General features: G+C 49.1%; 1 protein-coding gene across 5 annotated transcripts in view; it reads right to left on the reverse strand.

Annotated features, from left to right (window-relative positions):
- Positions 1–15,911, reverse strand: part of B3GNT8 (UDP-GlcNAc:betaGal beta-1,3-N-acetylglucosaminyltransferase 8) — a 122,642-nt gene that overhangs the window by 93,627 nt on the left and 13,104 nt on the right. The window contains exons 1-2 of one of the 5 annotated variants that reach the window (XR_015744874.1): positions 15,803–15,905; positions 680–3,678 (exon numbers count right to left, since the gene is read on the reverse strand). Coding sequence is in view for 4 of the 5 variants with exons in the window: in XM_087940180.1 (XP_087796306.1) it covers positions 2,394–3,678; positions 15,803–15,843 (1,326 nt within the window). In the remaining variant the exon portion in view is untranslated. Of the gene's footprint in view, positions 1–250; positions 3,679–5,828; positions 5,851–15,749; positions 15,906–15,911 lie in introns of those variants that run through there. The other 4 variants (XM_087940181.1, XM_087940180.1, XM_087940183.1 and 1 more) reach the window with 4 other exon arrangements.

The following is a 15,911-nucleotide window of genomic DNA, read 5'->3' on the forward strand; positions in this document are numbered from 1 at the left end:
GTCAATGGGGAAGCCAGATTCACTTAACAACCGGGTGACTAACTTAGCCCTTGCCTTGTTTCACTTAACAGTGGTGGCCAGGAAAGTCCTAAAAGGAGGAAAAGCTCACTTAGATGTGTCGCTTAGCAATGGAAATTTTCAATTGTCCTAAGTTGAGGCCTACCCGTAACCTGCTGCTTTCAAGATCCAAGCCCGACATTTCCCCCGAAACACCTGTTCACACAAATCGCCAGTCGACATTCTCCAAGACTGATGGTACCCGAGTCACGTTTTTATTACAGCAGGAGGTGGTTACAGCGTGGGCAGGAGAAGCTGGGGCATCCCATTCCCCCCCACCCCATTTGGTCAAGTCAAAAGCAACTGAGCTCTCTTTAAACCAGGGGTGTCAAACTCAATTTTTGGACACCACATTATAAAAAAGATGTTGAGACTCTAGAAAAAGTGCAGAGAAGAGCAACCAGGATGATGAGGGGACTGGAAGCCAAAACATACGATGGACGGTTGCAGGAACTGGGCCTGGCTAGTCAGGTGAAGAGAAGGACCAGGGGAGACAGGAGAGCAGCCTTCCAATATTTGAGGGGCTGCCCCAGAGAGGAGGAAGGGGTCAAACTATTTTTTAAAGCACCTGAAGGCCAGAAGAGGAATAATGAATGGGAAACTGATCAAGGAGAGATTCAACCTGGAAATAAGGAGAACCTTTCTGACAGAACAATCAACCCATGGAACAGAAGTTGCCCTCGGAAGTTATGGGAGCAGGATCACTTAAGACTTCCAAGAAAAGATTGGACTGCCATCTGTCAGAAATGGTGTAGGGTCTCCCGCTTGGGCGGGGGGTTGGACTTGATGACCTACAAGGTCCCTTCCAACTCCGATTATCTGTTAACTGTAATTTCACTGCGGATCAGATCTAAGCACCCTGCAGGCCAGATCAGGCCCCTGGAATTTGAGTTTGACACCCCTGCCCTAAACCATCAGCAATAGCAAGGGCCCTTAGGCTTCGCTATCGCTTCACGCGGTGCTTTTGCAGACCTCTCCAAGATTTAGAGAGTCAACTAAATGGAGGGTCTCCTAGGACAAGGCTCATTAAAGGAATACATTTTGTCCCCCACTCTCTCTCTCCCTTAGCACCTGCATCGTAGCATAAGTGGCAGCTGACGGAAACAGTTTGACGTTTGCAAGTCCTCAATCCTGTAATTCTTCTGGAAAGGAGATATATATATATATACATATTTGTCTATCTCAAATCCTTTCAGGGGCTTGGAGTAGAAGATATTCTCACCTGGATGGGCCCGACACAGCAAGTGCATTTCGAGAAGTGTTGAAGTTTTCTGACCAATTTACGGATTCATGTCTCAGACTTGCAAAACCTGACCATTACCTCTTGACAGGTGAAGGATAATACGGGTCTGGACATTTTAAAGTGCATGAATTTTGCTAGAGATGAGGATACAGAAATGGTCAAGGAGTCCAAAGGCATAAGGATCGGTGGAACGGAGAAGGAGATCCTATCGGGCACCAAAACTATCCTAGGGTCCAAATTACATCCCCGGTAGCATTTCGCCCCCTGACAATCTGGGTCCTCATTTTATCCACCTCAGAAGGACAGAAGGCTGAGTCAATCTTGAGCCGGTCAGGATCAAACTTCTGGCAATCAGCAGAGTTAGCCTGCAATGCTACATTCTCGCCACTGTGCCACCACGGCTATCCTCACTTCCGATGATAACCTTATTTCCACTTTTCTTCTGCCACGTTGCATGAAGCGCTCCGTGGTTATTAAGGCTTGGCTTCGTGCCTCGGTTTCTTGGTTTATCCAACTGTGGGAGGGAGGCATTGGCTCCCAAGCATTCGGGCCCCAAAGGAAAAAAAATAAAACAAAATAAAACACTTGTGGACAATACTTCACCTTCTGCAATCCAGGCAGGTCAGGTTGGCTCTCTGAGTAGCCTCCAGATGTGGAGGAAGGTTCCTCTTAGAAATCCAGCTTTTGCTGGCCAATTGGGAGGGCACCAGGTGAGGGAAGCAAACTTGAAGCCCTGGCATTCTCAGGTAAGGCCAGGTAGAGGCTGTGTCCCTTTTCCAACCAGCCTGGTAGAAAAATAAGGATGGTTCTTAGATCTGTAAACAGCGTTTCCTGAACTCTTGGTATGGCTCTGCCTTCTACCAGGGTATCTCCAGAAAGACAAACAGGGATTTTAAGAAGAGGCCGATGGCAGCCACGTTGACCAGGCCCCAAGGGGGTGAACATTCCCAGCTCCTGCCCTTCAAAAGCACGCTAAAAGTTGTGGGGGAGGGTGTCCCCTTTGAAATACTCTGATGAGATTTTGGGCCTGAGCCTCTCCCCACTGCAGGCCAGAGGACGGAAAAAACCCCACGTCATCCGTTCCTCAGTTCCATCAGAATCCCGGCGGCTTCTGCGGTTGGGGCTTCGATGCCTCCTGTCCGCATCGGAGATTTGGATCGTTGATTTGCTTCCAGAGGTGGAGGGTCTGCTGGGGGCTGCGCCGATGGACCAAGAGCAGCTGGCTGTGCACGCAAGGGTCTTCCCGGTCCTTCTCGGCGATATCGAAGGTCATGAAGCCGGCGTGGGGCTGAGGAGGAATGCCCAGGGCTTGGAAGCACAGCCCCGTGTAAACGTCGTCGATGGGGTAGAAGGCCACGAACTGAGAAATGAGGAGGAGCAACGAGGCTAGGGGTCCGGAGATTATGTAGCCCCCACCTCCCGCATAAGCAGGATAGGGCCCCACGTAAAACGACTCTGGCACATAGTATTTACTCCGATGGACCCGGAAGGGCGAAGCATTGGACATCACCTGCCCCATGTAGAGGGGCTTGTTAGCGTCCACCGAGCTCAGGTACCCCAAGACTTTTGGGGTGTTGATGAATACGTCGTCGTCCCCCTTGAGAATGAAACGGACGCCCTGGCAATAGTCCAGCGTCCAGCGCAGGAAAAGGGAATCCTTCAGGGTCAGGTTGAAGAAAGTGTCCTCAAAATCCCACATCAAGATGTCGCCAAAGCTCCGGCTCTCGAAATGGACCAAGTGTTGCAGGCGGGGCCCGAACTGCCCCTCCGCCGTGCCCAGCAAGAAAACAGTGCGGACGGCCAGCCCGCCGGGCTCTCCTTCTTGCCCCCAAGTGTCCCGCACGGCTTGGCGGGCGGCAAAATTGCCCGGCACGGATTTGATGGCCAAGAGCAGGAAGGTGTTATTCTTCGTCTCGGCACACTTACGGGGTTCGTTGATCAGGAGGGAATAATTCCTGCAGTCCCCGTAGAGGATGAAATTCTTATAAAGCTCCGGATACGAGTTGAAGTGTTTGATCTTGGTGGCCAGTTCCTCCACGTCGGCGCTGGGGCATTTATTCCGGGAAGCATTGACCGCCGAACCTTCTTCTAACGCCCGGAAGTTTTTGTACTGCTTATCGTTCCAGTAAGCTTTTGCCCGCGGGATGCTGTGGCGGAATTGTTGCAAGGAGGCGTTAAAGTGATGGAAGATGAAGGCCGGAGAGATATCCTTGAAAGGCTGGATGGGGGTGATGAAGCCACCTTCCCAACGAACAGCACGGGGCACGGGGTATCGTTCCTCCTTCTCGGCCGTCCATTCGATGTAGGCCTTGAGAGCCACCAGGGTTAGTAATGCTGTGGCAATTGAGAGGCACCGGGAAATATTCATTTTTCTCCTCCTGGTAGCGGAGAACAAGTAGCCGGCATGCAAAGAGAAAAGAAAAGCAGATAATGAGATTCGTGTTACTGTTACAACTGGGTTCACACAACTGGGTCAGAGGTGGTATTTAGCCGGTTTGGACTGGTTCTGGCATAGGAGTAGCAGAAATGTTGAGTAGTCCGGAGCAGGGATAGCCAACCTTTTGGACCTCAGGGACCACCAAACCCATAATTTTAAATCCCACAGACCACTAATATGAATTTTGACTGATGGTGGCTTGCTGACGTTGGTGGGAAAGTTGGTCCCATATTCCGGAGCTGCAGGAGTCACAGGACTGGCCCTTTGGACACCCCGGAGTAGCTGCTCCTCCAACCGGGTGCACCGGCCTGCCATAGACTGGAGGAGCTGCTCCGGGATGACCAAAGGGCCGGTCCTGTGACTCCTGCAGCTCCGGAATATGGGACCGACTTTCCCACCAACGTCAGCAAGCCACCCTGGGGCGGATTTCTCTTCCCCGCCGTTGGTCTTACCTTCCAGTTCCAGTTCGTGTGGCTCTACTCAAGGTAAGGTTTGCGCTTAGCCGAACGGTGGGGGCCAGTGGGTGCGTGGACCTCGTGGGCGGTGCAGCCTTGTGTTCCCGCGCAGCCTGGATTAATTGCTTTGGGGGGAAATTTGTGGACACCAAAATTTTCTCGCGGACCACCAGTGGTCCTTGGCCCACCAGTTGGCGACCACTGGTCTGGAGAACCGGCAGAATACCACCTCTGGCTGGGCCCACCCACTTGCCCCCACCGTTACCTCTCCTATATTCCCTTGGATTTTTTTTCGCTCAGCTGATTCGTGCCGCGCCTCAGCTGAGCTAAAAAAAACAGCATAGCTCCCTGTCATGCCCCTGTCGGAGTCTGAATCCGAGGAGGAAGACGAACAGCTGACAGGGAGCGGGTTTTCTCCATATGATGACAATCTTGCCTCAGTTGTTAAGTGAATCGCTGTAGTTCTTAAGCAAATAATTCTGTCCCTAAACAAATCGGGCTTTCCCCATTGCCTTGGATGGTTGGGAACCAGCTGGGAGGGTTGCAAACGGTGACCCCATAACCCCAGGATTATGCAACCCTCATAAATACACACCAGTTGCCTGGGGAATTCTGGGAATAGAATAGAACGAGCTGGGGGGGACCTTGGAGGTCTTCTAGTCCAGCCCCTTGCTCAAGCAGGAGAACCTATACTATTTCAGACAAGTGACTATCTAGTCTCTTCTTAAAACCTTCCAGTGTTGGAGCATTCACAACTTCTAGAGGCAAGTTGTTCCACTGGTTAGTTGTCCTCACTGTTAGGAAGTTTCTCCTTAATTCCAGATTGCTTCTCTCCTGGATTAGTTTCCATCCGTTGTTTCTTGTCCTGCCTTTCTGGTGCTTTGGAAAATAAACGGACCCCCTTTTCTTTGGGGCAGCCCCTCAAATACTGGAATTATGTCCCCCTTAATTCTTCTTTTCTCTAACATTGCTGCTTAGCCCATAAAATTGATTTTCAGAGAAGGCTGAAGAGCTTGCAAACAACCTGCTATCCCATTACACCTCCTTACTGTCTCTCTCCACCCCAAATGTGGTCATTAAATGCAGGATGTCGTAACAGGAAGAATATTCTAATGGCCTCTTACACCAAGTTTCTTGCTATGTAAGGGTTATGTAAGCAAGAAGCCTGTCTTAAAGAAGGCATTAAAATATTCTTAATGAAACCTCATTTCGTTGCACCCGCTTGCGAGTGTAATGACAAATAAATTCTTATGTCTTATTTGTCTCAAATGCAGCTTTTTTTAACCCCCCTCTTGGACAAGATTAGCTCTTCTCCAAAGTTGATCAAAACTTCTCCACCACTGTGGTGGTCCTCAGCCTCCATTGATTCAGGTGCGATGATCAGGGATGTGGCACAAACAACACAGTCAAATAAGCAATAAGAGTCCCTTTATTATTTCCAACTTTTCCCCCAGTGTCCAGGTTACTTTCTGGCTGGAGAAAATCTCTCCCAAGAACAGCCTTTGAGTGGAGAACATTCAGTCCAAAACAAGGTACACAGGAGCTGTAATTTAAAATCCAAACAAACCAAACTGAAGTAATTAATCTGACAGGGCAGGAGAAGGAATGGCAGACTTGAAAGCACAGCAAAACTCACACAGTTGGGAAGACGCCAGGAACCCAGATAAGCCACTACGATACAAGATAAATTCACGTTGGCTCCCAACAACTCTGTGTGCGCAGCTTCCTCTTTTATAGACTGTGTTCTCAGCTGCAGCTAATGAAGGGAATCGGGGCCCTTTCCTCCCCCATAAGCCACGCAACCCATGTTGCTCTCTTCTCCGTTCCTCTCTGTGTGCCCTAGGATGAAGAGGGGGTAGGCCTGGGTCTTCCTCATTGAATTCCCTCTCCCTTGTTCTACCTCTCCCCTGCTTTGCCCAGCTGGACTTTGTCCTTCCCCAGTTTCTTTCACAGCCAAGGGATCCACACTCTCACTCCCTGTCAGCTGTTTACCTTCCTCCTCCAGGGCAAGACATCAGGCTTGGCCAGAAGGTTTTGCAAAAGCGAGACGATGAACCAGTTGTGGAGAAAACAATTATCTGGAATTGTACCTTAACACCTGTGAGTAGGTCGTTAAAATTTCATGTTGCCAATTCCAAGGTGACTGGCTTCCTCCTACCTGTGCTAACATGGCACCGGACTGGCACAGATTTTAAAACTAGGCTTTTCAAACAGGTGAAGGCGCCTGGTGAATTATTGGCAAATACATTTGAAAGAGCAAATTGAAAATACAGGGAGTCTCCAACTTACAATGGTTCGTTTAGTGGCCTCGGAGGTTACAACGGCACCGAAAAAAAGTGACTTAACAACAATGTTACTGATTTAACAACTACAGGGATTCCGATAACAAAATGCGACAAGAAAGGTCATAAAAACGGGGCAAAAGTCACTCAGCAAATGTCTTACTTAGCGACATAAATGTTGGGATCAGTTGTGGTCGTAAGTCAAGGACTAGCTGTCAATTTTCCTAAAATGGCTCTTTTTCCCCAGTAAGATTTCTTCCTTTTCTCCAATTTGGGAGAAAGTCTGCCCCAGAAGCCAGAATGAGATATCCAATTATTGGTCTCTTTGATTTCCAAGCATAGACCCAGCTAGACAAACATAACTGGAAAAGTTGGAGGTTTTTTTTGTGAGCAGCCCTGAAACTTTCAGCCGGAAACCTCTCTCAGCTCGCAAGTATTCCTTTTTCAACGACCGCAATCTGGACCAGCAACGTGGCCATTAAGCGAAGCAGTTGCTAAGTGAAACTGCCACTGTGCTTATATGATCTTCCTTCCCTTTTACAGCGATGTTTGTCAATCTCAGCAACTGGAAGAAGTGTGGACTGCAACTCCCAGAATTCCCCAGCCAGCCTCCATCTTAACAACTGGAAGAAGTGTGGACTGCAACTCCCAGAATTCCCCAGCCAGCCTCCATCTTAACAACTGGAAGAAGTGTGGACTGCAACTCCCAGAATTCCCCAGCCAGCCTCCATCTTAACAACTGGAAGAACTGTGGCCTGCAACTCCCAGAATTCCCCAGCCAGCCTCCATCTTAACAACTGGAAGACGTGTGGCCTCCAACTCCCAGAATTCCCCAGCCAGCCTCCATCTTAACAACTGGGAGAAGTGTGGCCTCCAACTCCCAGAATTCCCCAGCCAGCCTCCATCTTAACAACTGGAAGAACTGTGGCCTGCAACTCCCAGAATTCCCCAGCCAGCCTCCATCTTAACAACTGGAAGACGTGTGGCCTCCAACTCCCAGAATTCCCCAGCCACCCTCCATCTCAGCAACCTGAAGACATGTGGACTCCAACTCCCAGCATCCCCTAACCAGCCCAAATCTCAACAATTGGGAGAGATGGCTGAGGAATTCTGGGAGTCAAAAATCCAAACCTGTTCCAGGGACTGAGGTTGACAGACGCCTTTCTACAGACCTATGACAGCCGTCAACGCGAGGGTTTGGTTGAACAGTTACTCCTTCCTCACCCTTTGCAACTGAGAACTGTTACTAAAGGAAGCTCTCCCTGAACAAAGAGGGCCTCCACTTTTTGCTGGAAGACAAGCCGCCCGTTTTCTTTGTCTCAACCATGTCACGTATTGATGCTCTCTAATGCAGTGGTCAACAACCAGTGGGCCGGGACCACTGGCGGTCTGCGAGAAAATGTTGATGGTCCGCAGAGAAATGTCACCCCCCAAAGCAATTAATCCAGGCTGTGCAGGAACACAAGGTTGTGTTGTCCACATGGCCCGCAAGAACACAATGCTTGCATTGCAAACAACACGAGGTAGTGAGGGGAGGGGGGGAAGGGTGGAGGGGAGGAACTTGCCCGACTTGCCCCACGCGGCTGGCCTGCTTCTTTCTTCTTCTGCTTTTGGCTGCAGGCAAGGAAAGCAGCAGAAGTCTTTCTTTCTCTCCCCCAAACTCCGCCAGAAATGAGTCTTTGGGACCCTGCAAGGCCTCCTGCTCTAAGAGGCTTCGCTGGTGCGACAAGTTTCACAAAGACTCATTTCTGGAGGAGTTTGGGGGAGAGAAAGAAAGACTTCTGCTGCTTCTGCTGCTTTCCTTGCATGAAGCCAAAAGTCTCTCTCTCCCCCTGAGAATGGAGCTGCGATCCCAAATAAAGAACAATTGATCGGTAGGAAAACAGGGTGGGGAATTTTCCTGCAGACTTTTTGGGGGGATTTTCCCAGGGTCTCTGGTCCACGGGATTTAAAATTATGAGTTTGGGGGTCCCTGAGGTCCAAAAGGTTGGTGACCCCTGTGCTAATGTACCTTTGGGGCTGAGATACCCCTCAAATAAGAGCCAAATAATTACGACCTGCCCCCTGCTTAATAAACCCAGAATACAGGTTGCTCTGCCCGACCGGCAACAGAGTTGATCTGTCCTCTGAACAGATAAAAGCTTGAATTGTACCCATTTATAGAGGTAGACAAAATTCTGCCCCCCACCCCCAAAAACAAAACCATGAGCCTTATCAAAAAAAAATCTGGCCGTAAAAAATGTCTTTTCCCTTCACCCGCGGGCTTTTATTTATTTATTAATCCTGAGAACCGGTTGCTGACTGAGCTTCTTTTCAGATCCTCCAAGCAAACACAGTTTACACAAGTGTGGTTCCCCCCCCCTCCGAATATCAGAGCTGAAAGGGACCTCAAAGGTCTTCTAGTCCAACCCCCTGCTCGGGCAGGAAACTTTTCAAATGATGATCCTCTCTCACGTTTTATTTCTTTAGTTTTTTTATGCCGGCCACCTCCTTTTCCAGGCCGAAAGAAAAACAGGCAGACTGTGATGACCCAAAGGGGCGTGGCACAAAAACAACCCAGTTAAATGAGCAAGAAGAGTCCTTTTATTATCTCCAACTTTGCCCCCAATGTCCAGGTTACCGTCTGGCTGGAGAAAAGCTCTCCCAGGAACAGCTTTGAAGAGGAGGAAATTCAGTCCAAAACAAAGTACATACAGACTGTGACTAAAAATCCAAACAAATTAAACTGAAGTAATTAACTTGACAGGGCAGGAGAAGGAATTTCAGACTTGAAAACATGGCAAAACACACACAGTTGAGAGGATGCCAGGAAGGCAGATAACCAAAGCAAACACAAGATAAGCTCACGTTTGTTCCCAGCTGACGCATCTCTTTTAAACTCTCTTCCCAGGTGTGGCTAATGAAAGGAATCAGGGCCCTTTCCTCCCCCGTAAGCCATGCAACCCACGTTGCTCTCTTCTCCATTCCTCCCTGCGTGCCCTAGGATGAAGAGGGGGCGGGCCTGGGTCTTCCTCCAAATTCCCTCTCTCTTGCTCTACCTCTCTCCTGCTCTGCCCAGCCAGACTTTGCCCCTCCCCAATTTCTTCCACAGCCAATGGAGCCACACTCCCACTCCCTGTCAGCTGCTCAGCCTCCCCCTCTGAGTCAGATTCCGACAGGGACATGGCGCAGACTGGCTTAAGTCTTCCCGAATGCACCAAAAAATATTCAGACTGGCCAGATTGTTATATCCTAGTGACAGGGTTCCGGCGATTGCCCTAATTAAATCATGAGCCTCGAGCCAAGCTTCAAAAAAAGTCAAAATATTTATTAGGAGCAACATGTCAGCATTGACCTAAATGAAGCCAACTCTGGCATACTTAATTTACAGTCCCCTGTGATGCTGTTTTCCCCGCTCCCTCCCGGGTATGTCATAAATCAGATTCTCCAATGAAGCACATTCAGGGGCTGGGTGTCATCATTCATGTTCTCCAAAGAGGTTAGTGATCATTTGAGGTTATGATAGATGCCAAAAATGGTACAGGTGGTTCTCCACTTACAACCACTGGTTTAGTGACCAAACTATAACAGCACTGAAAAAAGTGACATATGACCATTTTTCACACGTATGACCGTTGCAGCATCCCGGGGTTATGTGATCAAAATTTGGGCGCTTGGCAACTGGCATGTACTTATGCCAGTTTTCCAGATTCACTCAAGGACCTTGTGATTCACTTAGTAACTGCACAGTGATTTGTAAATGGAGCAAAACTCACTTCATCTTGCTTAGCGAAGGAAGTTTGGGGCGCAAAGCCTACCTGTGTTTTACAAGTCAGATTCTACATCTTGATGGCCAGGGATGATTGGGTGTCAGATCTGAGGTAGAAACCGATCAAGGAGAGATTCAACCTGGAAATAAGGAGACATTTTCTGACAGGGAGAACAATCAACCCATGGAACAGAAGTTGCCCTCAGAAGTTGTGGGAGCTTCATCCCTGGAGGCTTTCAAGAAGAGACTGGACTGCCATCTGTCAGAAATGATGTAGGGTCTCCCGCTTGGGAGGGGGGGTTGGACTAGATGACCTACAAGGTCCCTTCCAACCCTGTTATTCTATTCAGGGGACAAAACTAGGTGATTGCAGGTTGTGTTTGGTAACCGGTTTGTATTTAAAAGGGCCACAATTTGTAATAGTGGTTTGTTTGTATTTTTTGCTAGAAACGGGTGTTTAGTACCAATTTCTGGCAAATAAAACATATCGTGGACAATGGATTTGCTTAATGACTCTGGTGTTCCTTTAACAACTGCTGCAAAAAATTTTTTGGTAAAATTGGACACGGTGATGTAATAACATGCTTAACGGCTGACACAACTTATAACCACAATTCTAGGGTCAATTACAGTTGTAAGTCAAGGATTATTAGCTGCGTCTCCTCTCCACCACCTCCAAGAACTAGACATATTTCTCCAAAAACAGAACCACCCCAGCTTATCTGAAAAGTCCCCCCAGAGGGTGCTTGGATGGAGCCAGCCTCACAAGGGCATCCCAGGCTGCCAATTCTAAAGGCTGGTATCTGATGGGATGCGGTGCCAGGATGGTGGGAGGTGAGCCCAGAAGCATCTGACAGGCAGGCGTAAAGGAAAAAAACAAACACCATCCTATCAGGGGAGCTTTTTTGGGAAAGGAATGTGCCAGTGGGAGAAGTTTATGGCCAGCTGATATCTTTCCTGGACATAAATAAAATAGCAGGTCAAATTGAAAAGAACTTTGGAACTGTCTGGAGAACAACCAGAAGCCAGCTAATATTTCTGTAAATGAGTCTGTTGGACTTTGGATGGATGGATGGATGGAAGGAAGGAAGGAAGGAAGGAAGGAAGGATAGGGAAGGAAGGAAGGATAGGGAAGGAAGGAAAGAAGGAAGGATGGATGGATGAGGAAGGAAGGAAAGAAGGAAGGATGGATGGATGGAACAGGAGGAGAGAGAAGGAAGAAAGGAAGGAAAGGAAGGAAGGGAAGGGAGGAAGGAAGGAAGGAAGGAAGGAAGGAAGGAAGGAAGGAAGGAAGGAAGGAAGGGAGGAAGAAGGATGGAAGGAAGGGAAGGGAGGAAGGAAGGAAGGAAGGAAGGAAGGAAGGAAGGAAGGAAGGAAGGAAGGAAGGAAGGAAGGAAGGAAGGAAGGAAGGAAGGAAGGAAGGAAGGCTGGATAGGGAAGGAAGGAAGAAGGAAGGAAGGATGGATGGATGGATAGGGAAAAGAAGGAAGGAAGAAAAGAACAGAGGCAGGGAGGTGTGGGAGAGAGAAAGGAAGGGAGGAGAACAAAAACAGGAGGGAGGGAGGGAAGATAAGAAAGAAAGAAAGAAAGAAAGAAAGAAAGGAAGGAAGGAAGGAAGGAAGGAAGGAAGGAAGGAAGGAAGGAAAGAAAGAAGGAAGGAAGGGAAGGAAGGAAGGAAGGATGGAAGGAATGAAAGGGAGGGAAGGGAGGAAGGAAGGAAGGAAGGAAAGGAAGGGGAGGAAGGAAGGAGAACAAGAACAGAGGCAAGGAGGAAGGAAGGGCACAAGTGACTTTTTCCCCTGCTGTTGTAACTTCAACCGGTCATTAAACAAATGCTTCTTAATGGAGGACTACCTGTCTATACCCGAGCAGGCCAAGCCCATCACAGCCACCAAACCCTTATCATTCCTGGATTTGCCCACTCGCTCATCCCAAATCCCAAAGTTACCCCACCGCCTATCAGCAGGTTCCCCTTCTGTCCTGGTATGCAGCATTGAGAAACACAACCTGGCCTGGCCTGGCTAAAAGCACCTCCTAAGAAAGCCGTGTGTGTGTGTGTGTGTGTGTGTGTGTGTATCTATCTATATCTATCTATCTATCTATCTATCTATCTATCTATCTATCTATCTCGTGGGAAAATACCCGAACAAAGATGAATAACATACATGTAAGTACCTGCAAAAACTTAAGAAAACATATGTATGTATGTATGCGTATATATTTTTTTCCAGAGAGCGAGACCAACGTTTTTTAAAAAAGGACCGATGCCTCCCAGGTTAATGGAGAAAGGAAAGTGGTGGCTGAACCAAAGCCTGAGAAATGTTCTGGGGTTTGCTAAGTGCCTCTGTGTGAAGTCATTTCCCAGTCTGGTGGGACTTGGCCCTGTTTTGCTTCTCGTTCCTTGGCACGGGAACGAAATCCATCTCGGAACGAAAACAACAAGCCGGAGTGCATTAGCGTGGGTCCTTCTGGGCCATTACGGCTGCAAGTACAAGGCAGTCCTTGAAGTCGGACCACAACGGAGCCCAACATTTCAGATGCAAAGTGAAACATTCGCTGAGGGAGCTTCCCACCATTTTACGACGCTTCTGGCCGGAGAATGTTAAGTGGATCTCTGCCGTGGTTAAGTTAGCAACACATGTTTACTTCTGTCTGGAGAACAACCCAGAAGAAGCCAGGCAATCTTTCTGGAAGTGGGTCTTGTTAGACTTTGGAGGGAGGGGGAGACAGAATGGGGGAAAGGAAGGAAAGAAGGAAGGGGAACAAGAATAAATGGAGGGAGAGAGAGAATGGGGAAGAAGGAAGGAAGGAAAGAAGGAAGGAAGGGGAACAAGAAGAGGGAGGGAGAGAGAATGGGGGAAGGAAGGAAGGAAGGAAGGAAGGAAGGAAGGAAGGAAGGAAGGAAGGAAGGAAGGAAGGAACAAGAAGGAAGGAGGAGGGAGAAGAGGAGGGAGAGAGAATGGGGAAAGAATGGGGGAAGAAGGCAGGAAGGAAAGAAGGAAGGGGAACAAGAAGAGGAGGGGGAGAGAGAGAGAATGGGGAAAGGAAGGAAAGAAGGAAGGGGAACAAGAATAAATGGAGGGAGAGAGAGAATGGGGAAGAAGGAAGGAAGGAAAGAAGGAAGGAAGGGGAACAAGAAGAGGGAGGGAGAGAGAATGGGGAAAGAATGGGGGAAGAAGGCAGGAAGGAAAGAAGGAAGGGGAACAAGAAGAGGAGGGAGAGAGAGAGAATGTGGAAGAAGGAAGGAGAACAAGAACAGAGGGGGGGATAGAGAATAGGGGAAAAGGAAGGAAAAAAGAAGGAACAAGAAGACGGAGGAGGGAGGGAGAGAGAAGAGAGGGGAAGAAAGAGAATGGGGGAAGAAGGAAGAAGGAAGGGGAAAAGAACAGAGGGAGGAAGAAGGAAGAAAACAAGAACAGAGGTAGGAAGGAAGGGAGGTCACAAAAGGGGGCCAGGTGAGCCCAGGACAACACAACCAAACCAGTTGCTGAGCGTCTGAATTTTGACCGGGGACCATGGGGAGGCCCGCGACTGTCAGCCATAAGCTTGAAAAAGGATAAAAAGGTCGCTGTTTTCAGTGCCGTTGTAACTTCAAACGGTCCCTTAACGAACTGCCAGAGAGAACAGGAAAAGGGGACGTGACACAACAGATTCCCGGCACTGCGTGGGAATCCTTCCAGCCAGCGGAAGAGGCAGCCGGGGGAAACGCAACCGCTTTGAACCCCCACCCCGAGAGGCCGGGCTAGAGAGGGGTGAAAAGGGCTCCTTTCATGCACCCCGCCTCCCCCCAAAAAAAATCTTTAGGAGGCCCGCGTTTCACCTGCGTGGACAAAAAGGAAGGTCTCCCCATTTTATTTCTCCTGATACTGATGATGTAACCTAGCTGGATAACGAAACGTCTGCACGAAAACCATCAAACCCGAGGAGCCCCCAGTTCAACCCTGACCTACCAATATTCTGCTTTATTTGTTTATCCCATTTTTTTTACTCCCTTATGCAGGTAACTCCGGGCCTCTGACAAGGGATAAAATAGGACGTTAAACGGGCCATACCTTCCTCCGGTGCAGTGATGGCCTTTTGTGGGGGAAAGAACTTGGAGCAATGGGGGAAAAAAAACCACTTCGAAGCCGGTTTTCATTGCATTTCTCTCCCATGGAGGAAGACTTGGCAAACCTTCTTCGCCCTCCTAAGAAACTCAGGAAGATATTATCTAAACTCAGGAAGATATTAACCCAGGAAGATATTATCCAAGATAATATCTTGGACCCCCTCAAAGGTCAGAAGGAGAAGCCTCTACGGAGCCTGAAATATCTTTGAAACACTTAAAATTCAGCCCGTATGTTCCTCTTGGCTTCTAGGGGCTCACTAAGAAAGGATTTTTCCAAACGACCATCGGAGCATTAATATTTCCTATATTATTATTATTAACATACTCTGATGCTAAGGGGTTCTACTCCCCCTCCCCACCTGAAAAGAAATCTCTTCCAAATGCAAAACACAAGCAGAGGAGAGGAGTTTCGGTTTCACAGCACAAACAGCTTTAGTATAGAACAGTTGAGCTAAGCCACGCCCAGGCTCCTTGCTGTCTCCTTGCTCACACATCAAATACTCTCTGTTTTCAAACAGCCCTCAACTCTCTCTCACTCCTCACCTGAAAAGAAATCTGTTCCAACTGCAGTTGAGCTAAGCCACGCCCAGGCTCCATGCTGTCTCCTTCTTGCTCACACGGCAAATACTGTTTCAGTTTCCAAACAGCCCCCAGCTCTCTCACTCCTCACCTGAAAAGAAACCTGTTCCAACTGCAGTTGAGCTAAGCCACGCCCAGGCTCCATGCTGTCTCCTTCTTGCTCACACAGCAAATACTATTTCTGTTTCCAAACAGCCCCAGCTCTCTCACTCCTCACCTGAAAAGAAACCTGTTCCCACGGCCGGGGAGCTCAGCCATGCCCCAGGCTCCTTGCTGTCTCCTTCTTGCTCACACAGCAAACGCTGCTGCTTCCGTTTCCAAACAGCCCTCAACTCTCTCCCACACCGACAGGACTCTAGCCAGATGACTACCGATGGAGGCTGGTAAGCAGAGGCAGAATTTTCTCCTCCTTACTTTCCTCCCCCAAAAAAACTAAGCCCCACCACATCGTTTCCTCGCGAAAAGGACGGGATAGCCAGCTAGCGATTGAAATAATTTCTAAGAGTTCTTCATCGCGTTCCCAGCATCGCCTCAATATTCTTGATTCTTGGGGGGCTTCTTGATAGACCAGATCAAGTCACGAGTCTGGGGCACCCACAAATCCCAAATAACTCTATGCAGATTGTTGGCTTCTTCTTTTTCCCCTTCCAAGCCCCCCCATCCACCCCCCAACCCACCCATGAAGGGTCTTCAGGCTGAACACACACACACCCCAAAAAAGACCCCAAGGAAAGCCAAAGCCTTCCTTTGGACTCCGGGATTGGGGAGGGGTCTTTCCTGGAGGAACAGAGTAGAAACCTGCCCCCTGCCCCCACCGGGTTCAAGCCCCCCCAGACTTACATAGTGGGTGGGGCGGGTGGGGGATTCCAGCCCCCCAGGTCCTCCTCGCCCACCTGCCTTGAATCCTAGGAGCCCCTCCGGGCAGGGCCGGCATACCTGGCTCCGGCGCTGGGCTGGCCGGCTGCCTTGTGAGCGCGACGACGCGCGGAGGGAAGTGGAAAA

The sequence above is a fragment of the Pseudonaja textilis genome, chromosome 10, assembly GCF_049901715.1.
Source record: "Pseudonaja textilis isolate UNSWEBS1 chromosome 10, rPseTex1.2, whole genome shotgun sequence".
NCBI lineage: Eukaryota > Metazoa > Chordata > Lepidosauria > Squamata > Elapidae > Pseudonaja > Pseudonaja textilis.